At 41.4% G+C, this 7,535-nt stretch overlaps 1 protein-coding gene across 3 annotated transcripts; it reads left to right on the forward strand.

The window, feature by feature from the left end:
- Positions 1-381: 381 nt before the first annotated feature.
- On the forward strand, positions 382-5,480 carry LOC149836503 (putative mediator of RNA polymerase II transcription subunit 26b). 3 transcript variants are annotated; one of them, XR_016432025.1, is made up of 11 exons: positions 382-1,813; positions 2,303-2,371; positions 2,495-2,577; positions 2,705-2,757; positions 2,859-2,974; positions 3,085-3,112; positions 3,201-3,613; positions 3,711-3,801; positions 3,997-4,344; positions 4,565-4,788; positions 4,930-5,480. XR_016432025.1 is itself a non-coding variant. In XM_090007024.1 (9 exons), exons 1-9 carry the CDS (start codon positions 1,400-1,402, stop codon positions 4,119-4,121), a joined length of 1,392 nt encoding a protein of 463 aa, XP_089863150.1. In that variant the 5' UTR covers positions 382-1,399; the 3' UTR covers positions 4,122-4,583. The 3 variants fall into 3 exon arrangements, 1 of the variants encoding a protein (XP_089863150.1); XR_016432024.1 differs by lacking the exon at positions 4,930-5,480 and having other exon boundaries at positions 4,565-4,923; XM_090007024.1 differs by lacking the exon at positions 4,930-5,480 and having other exon boundaries at positions 3,997-4,583.
- Positions 5,481-7,535: the final 2,055 nt, after the last annotated feature.

The raw sequence follows: 7,535 nt of genomic DNA on the forward strand, positions 1-7,535 counted from the left end.
TTTTGAATTCTCTCTCTCCTCCCTTCTTACACCTAAAGAGTTTCTGATCTTGAGCATAGTTTCTTAATGTAGTAACAAAAAAAAAGGAAAATGTAAAAGCAGTTTAAGCACAAACGAGGCCACAATTCAAGGATGTGAAAGTTAGATTGAAGAAAAAGGGGGTTACAACAGTAACAGCACAGGGAAGTGGACAAGCGAAATCGTCTCGGAGGAGGACTCGTTTGGACACGTGAGAGCAGCCTCCAAATTACACAAAAATATGAAAACACAAAAAAGGAAAGAAGGCAGGAAAGAAAAAAGACGAAACCGCCTCTTTCTTCAACTCTGCTCCTAAAGTCCTAACTCAACAAAACCTCTCTCTTGCTCTCTCTCTTGAAACCCACTTATCCACATTCATTCGTATCCCAATAATATTCTCCCAAAAAAGGGAGAGAAAGGATGAGTGAGAAAGTCTGAGCTAGAGAGAGAGAAGAGGGAGGTAGTGAGTAGGGTGAAACGGGGGAAGGGAGAGGGGCCGGGTGGTTTGAGCGAAACGGGGGCACACACAGAGAGGGAAAAAAGTGAATAAAAAAATAGAGAGCTGTTATTTTTTTCTCTCTTTTTTTCCCACAGGAGAGCTATCTTCGTTCCCTGGAAGGAATTTCTCAGGGAACGAGTCAAACAAAGACCAAGGAGACGTCCCGAGGGGGCGGTTTCGTGAAACCCGTAGAGGTGAAAACCAGGAAACGCACAGCTATCATCATCATCAACTCCTCGTAGGAATTACTCTTCACAGAAAAAGAAAAACAAGAAAAAAAAAGGAAAGGAAAACACGTCGTCATAGGAACAGGTTTGGCGCCTCTTTTGATCGCCGGTTTTTGGCATTCCCATTTTCTGGCCGACCACCTTTCTGTCTCTTAGACGATAGGAACGAGTAAGAAGAAGAAGAAAGGAGGCTAATAACCGATCAACTTCTTCTTCTTTTTCTTCTTCATTTCCGTTCATTGCTGGATTGGTTGCGACTTTTCCACCGAAGCTTTTCCCATTTCATCGGCGAAGATCCGGGAGTAACTTGAGCTTTCATTGGATAATCGGACTGAAAATTGATTTCGAGGCCTTTATCCGGCGGAATCTGCCTAATCTCCGACCACTTTTCGCCTTTGCCGCCGAAAATCGGGTTACCCACCTGGGTTATTTGTGATTACTCGAGTGTAGCTGTCATCGTAGACCGTTATCCGGCTGGAAATCTGATGACCCATCTCTTTGTTTCCGGCGATTAGACGTTTCTCCCCAATTTGAGAAAAAAATAATTCCGAAAAGCATCGTTTCTTGGGTGGAAGGATCCCCGATTCTTTCTGAACTGATCGTTACGGTGGACATCTAGGTGAAATTTTCCGGCGGGTCGTCGTTTTTCCGCAGCATGAATTCGAAATCGGACGGCATCGATCGGTGGCGGAAGTTTTTCCGGGGGGCGGACGGCGATATCTTCGAACTCATGGAGAATGCGATCCTCGTCGCCGCGTCGGATTGCCCGAAGGAGTTCAGGTTGAGGAGGGACGAGATCGCCCAGAAGTTATTCGCTTGCAGATTGGTCCGATGCGTCGCTTGCTACTCCGTGGCGTTGGCAGTGCCGGCGGACGATCAGGACGGCGCTTCCGAAGGCTGCCATGCTAAGGAGGGCAAAGTCAATAGCAGCAGCGACGATAACGGGAGGAAGAGTTTCAGCAACTGCAGCTATGATGAAGCGGAGGCTCTCACTTTGGAGATTGAGGAAGAATCTCAGATTGTGGGTGAAGTCATCAGGATCAAAGAGGTTCTGGAAAATCCTGATGAGGTATAGCGATTACTCATTTCCTTTCTCCCGTGGTAAAAAATTGGAGTTTCGATGGACCATTCTGGCCCAGATGAAGGTCTACTGTTTTCTCTGTGGAATCAGAGTGACGTAGAAGGAATTGGTTCTGTTCTGTTCCTTTAGTCTAGATGGTGTGCATATTCGTATTGTCGGGCCTCTGCAAATGCAGAGTAAATAGTCGCATCTCTACCATTGATGATGAATTTTTTTTGTTGGATTTCATGGGTTTCTGGTTTGAAATGGATGAATGTGGAGTCTTGGAGTTGTAAACGATGCTGCAATTCTTATTTTGTGATTCATGTGTGTGTGGTTTACTATAAAAATTGGGATGATATGCTAGTTATGGATGTTTTTGCTTTGTTTCTTGAATATGGTGTGATTGGTAACCTATGCAAAACAGAGTCTTGCAATGTAGTGTGTTTGCTATGATGTTGGTGTCTGATTTCCATTTTGGTGTTTTTCTTTGAACAGTCTGATGCTTCCTTGTTTGAGTCACTAAGGAGGCTGCAGTTGATGGAGCTCTCTGTCGACATCTTGCAGGTGCACATAACATGCTCTCGAATTTCAGTAATGGTGGTCTTTTTTCTTTCCTCTTGGTTTGTGTTGGTGTTGGCGACCATGATTGAACTGCAATTTTGCGAATTTCTCGTGTCCTTTCGTTAGGCGACAGAGATTGGAAGAGCTGTTAGTGAGATGAAGAAACATGGGTCCAACCAAATAAGAAGTCTGGCAAAGATACTTATAAAGTAAAATTGGTTATTCTTTTTTGTTCTCATTCTTGTGAAGGCTTGCTACCTAGTATTTCTGCTGAAGCTGGGAATGGGGAATATGTCCGTTCTCTTACGGTCTGGTTTCTTGTTTTGATTGTTGCAGCTGTTGGAAGGATATGGTTGATGAGTGGGTACGAACCACAAATACTGTTACTGGTAAATGCTTTCATCTTGTTTTCCTAAACGGAGTGTTGGTGAGTTCACAATAAGGCAATTTATAAAGAATCCTTTTTTTCTTGTTGTTGCTTCAATGTTAGGCAACTCGCCAGACTCTGTGAATCCTTCCACAATCGATGAAGAAGAAGGGCTCCCATCTCCTCCACTGGATGAAGCTTTCCTGGCTACACAGCCTACTTCAATTGAATTCTCCCAGGTAGACTTGATGATTCATAAATCAGAATATTAGCATTCTTGATATTCTTTGGATCATGCTGGTCTTAATTTTGTGTTTGTTTTGTGGGTTTTGAATTCTTCAATGTGAAGTTCTTCGATGGGATGGATGATGATGGAAGTGAGTTCCCACTTTTTGAAATTTCTGTTATTTTCTCCACAGAGTTTGTATCATTTAGTACTGATACCTTTCACTTACATTATTGCAGACCTAAGGAATGGTTGTGACCATGGCAAGAGCAAGGAACATGGAAGAAAATCAGATCAAGAAAAAGATCATCATCAGAGGAAAGCAAATGTGTACTGGGAGAATGCAGGTAGGGAAGAAAAGGAGATGGTCAGGAAAGAAGAGTCCATTGTGACTAACAGGCAAACCAAGGTTTCAAATACCCATACTCCGGTCAGCAACTCAGGTCCAGGTAGACCTCCAGAGCTGGTTAGAAATGAAGAGTCTATTGTAAGTACAAGGCAGACCAAGGCGATGAATAACCATACTCTGGCCAGCAACTCAGGTCCAGGTAGACCTCCAGCAAGATTGACGGATACCAAGCTCCTAAATAAACCGAAGCTACAGCAAAGACCAGACTCCATCCAAACAACAGCATCAGCTACCCTTAAGGATGTAAGTACAATTTAAAATGCAAAATTGTGTTTGTCATTAAACTAAAATCTCGGGTATCAGAAATGATACGTACATTGTGTCTCTCTTTGGTTTCTAGAAATCCAAATGTTCGGATGACATGCTGGTCAGAGTGAAACTGGAGGCTGCTAAGAGAAAGCTCCATGAAGGGTACCAACAAGCTGAGAATGGTTTGTTCTTTAATTTCAGTCACTTCATAGAATTGCACTTTTTTCATTCAGTAGCATTTTGGATTCTAGAGAAATTTCTTGATTTTAGCTTTTCTGTTCAATCTGTAGCACCATATCGGCTTATGAAGTATCCTTCAATGAGTCTTTTATGAACTCCACTGGTTCTCTGTGTAATTTCTGGTCTTTTCGTAACAGCAAAGAAGCAGCGAACAATTCAAGTCATGGAGTTGCATGATCTGCCCAAACAGGGATTGATACAGAGACATCCCCACACAAAGCCTGGTTTTCACAATCGACACTGGAACAACAGGAGGCACTAACATAGTCCTGTGAAACAGATACTTGCTCCAACGGATGGCTTCCATTTTCAAATAAACAATGAAGGGAAGTCTAAACCTTGTAGCTATGCAATTGACAAAAGCATGTCATTCATAACAGTTACTACAGTGCTGAAAGTGTGGCTCCTCTTCCCTTGTGCACTGGAGTTCTATCCACCAAAGTACATGAACCGTGGCCTTTCATTTCTAATCAAGACTGTGGAAGGTAAAAATAAGAAACACTGTAGAATTGTTTATATGGAGAATAACAATTTTATGACATTTCGGTCGCCATAATTATGGAACTGTATCTTGAACTCTTCATGAGTCAGGAATCAAATGTCTTTTTTTTATAAACTGGTCAGGACACAAATTCGTCAGCTCATTTGTGATATAGATTTATGAGAAATCTGAATCTGTGGCTATTTGTTTCATAATTTGTACAGAAACTCGGCAATTTCTTTCTGTTGGGGTGGTGTTTTATGCTTTGTTTATTTATGCTGGCAACTATGGTCATATGGAACTCATGTATGTTTGGCATCTTGGGGAACTAATAACATGGAGCAATAGCAAAATTGGTTGTCCCTAAGTTTCAAACATGTATTGTAAGTGGGAGCATCGCTTCTAACATCAGGAGAGGATCATGCCAGAATTTAGCCTTTGGTATCAGGTAATAGTGTTGATGGTGAAGAAAGAATTCTTACTTTGTAAATGAACTGAAGATAAACATTGAAAACGTGGCAGCATCTTTTGCTTCATTAAGAGGACAATGCCACTATTAGCAACAAACTGATATTATTATTGTTCACAGAGTTGTGCATCTCACTTCAAGCATAGGAAATATAGCAACAGATTTTGTTTATGTTGGGAAAGACACCGGCTGCAAGTGACCTGTTGTTGAGGCAGACACCAGCTGCAAAGGATCAGTAGTTTTCATTACATGTTTTAAACATTGGAACATATATACGTAGAGTAGCACAAAAAGCAAATGGCATGAAATCCCAATGTTGACAAAGAATGCAAGATGTAAATAGCATACCATAACTTTACTACTAGTTTACTCTAGCAATCGACTTGTAGTTGATATACTTGCACTTGCCTAACCTAGTTCTAACTAGTTAATAGTTTTGCCTTAGCGGAGTTCCATTCTTAATTTGGTTGTTTTTTCGAATCAAAAAGCTGGTTCTTTGTCCCAAATTAGAGGTGGAAGGATGGCAGCTGATTCTTTTAGTATGACTCATAAATTCCTAAAACTCTTTGCAACCTATATCTAGATATATTTCAACAACATTCAGTATCTAGTCTTTTGGAAATTTACCGTGGTGAAATATGTAGAGTTATCGTCGCCCTTCTATGTTAGGTACATTTGACATTTTCACTGAGGTGTGAAGGGCAAAAGGGATTGTCACCCTTGAATGACAAAGTCATCCACAAGGATGATGGTGGCACCCGTTTGGGGAAATGTGGGTCACCCTACATATGATAAACGCTATGAGAGTTGGGGATATTAAACCATTTCAAAAGTACTTTTTATTTGCTTGTGTTACTTTTTGTATCCACTGCCTTGACTTGGAACTTCCATGGGCCCCCATCTGGTTCAGTTGTCTAGAACGAGTCAATCCCAGTCAACTCAATCTGGGTCGTGTCCAAGCAACAATCTCACAATTTGATTCATGCCAACATATATATTGCTGAGACTATCTATATTGCTGAAAATGTGGTCCACGAGCCCATAACCGGACATGGTCTAGCCCCCATGGGCCCTGCACACATGGCTAGATGGTTCAGCTGAAGGCATTTAAGCTAAGGACTTTTTAGAGTTCAACAATCGGGGTGCATGTCTTTTGTCATAAGGACAAAGCAACAGAATCAAATGTGAGCATAGGCCCTGGGGGCAGGGGTCCTAGCCTCAGAGTTTTACTCTGCCGGCACGATGACTATAGGTATGGCAGGCTGAGCAGCGAAGCCAGGTCTTCATGCCGGCCTCGGTTTCTTCGGGTTATAAATTCAAAAAAAAAAAAGTATACGAGAGCGTCTTCAAGTGTGTGATGCTTTCGCTATCCGTAGTTTGCCTGAATAACGAAATTGGCATATAAAAGATTTTGCTGGAATTTCTTCTTCACATTGGTAAATGGTAATTCCTAGTCTAAAAGGTTCATGATTTGCAGATGTGGTATGAAGATTTTTTAAGGCATGAATTAGATCTATCCCGAGTCTACCTGCTGGGTTGGTGTACCACTTGAGAGACTTGGGTACATCAACATCTTAAAGTCAACCATGGGCTTGGCACCTAACCAGAAGGATATCTCTGTCAAACATTTATGCTTCGGACCCAGTCAATGCCTAGTTGACTTGACCAGCAATATTAGATTGGTAACAAAGTCAAGGAAGGCCTCATACCATGCAGCCAAGTCCATGCCCATGTTCTTGAAATCCTTTGGGCCCGTTTATTTCAAGGGTTCGGAAGAAAATTGGCCTTTGGTATGAAAGCCACGCATAACCATGGGAAAATACTTCCCCAAGCGGGGAAGGTATAAATGGATTTTCGTAAGAAACAGGTGTTTTTCCTAAAATACTTAAGGAACACAGTGCGTTTGTTTTTCATTGCAAATCTGGTTCCCAGAAAAAACTCAAGAAAGAAAAAATCTCACATTATTTTGAAAATACTGGTTTTCTTGAGAAAAGTCTCGAGAAAGTATCATATATATTTATGTGTACAGCAAAAAAAAAGTGGTTTTCACGATAGAAAAGCGATATTCTCAGAACAGACAATATTATGGAAATATCAGTTTTTTTGTATTATGTTAGCGTCTTGAAGTATCAGAATAAAGTCAAAATAATTTTGAAAATCACGATTTTTGTCACGTAGGTTTCACCCATAATGGGACTTACCGCCATTTTAAGCGAAACATAGTCATATGAAAAATTCCTAACCAGAGAAAACACAATCGTCACATCTCCCATATGGTTGCTTTTTTTCTCATGCCTAAAGCCACTTCCTTCCTCATTTGGAGGAAAAGGAACGGAAAGCTTGAGAATCCTTGGGCCGTATAGGCCTTAGGGGTGAGGGTACTAGCCTCAGAGTTTTACGCCTGTGGGCCAACAACTATAGGTATGGCAGACTGAGCTAGCGTGACCCGGTCTCCGAGTTCAGATGCAGCTTTGTCAGGTGATAAACCAAAGAAGAAGATGGATTCTGCAGAGGAAATTACAAGGTGAAAAAAGTGGGGATAAGTTGGGATATTGTAACGTGTTCTAAGATGCAATATCCCAGCTTATCCCATTTATCTTGTTAAGTGGGTTTGCCTAGTCTTACATTGACATCTGGCCTTTGACTTTAAAAAATCCAAACACCTTCAAACCCTCGATTTGACTCAACGTATTTGAGATGTAAAAATCAGGATGGTTTGAGATAGA

The sequence above is a fragment of the Nuphar pumila genome, chromosome 5, assembly GCF_984573655.1.
Source record: "Nuphar pumila chromosome 5, dmNupPumi1.hap1.1, whole genome shotgun sequence".
Taxonomy (NCBI): Eukaryota; Viridiplantae; Streptophyta; class Magnoliopsida; order Nymphaeales; family Nymphaeaceae; genus Nuphar; species Nuphar pumila.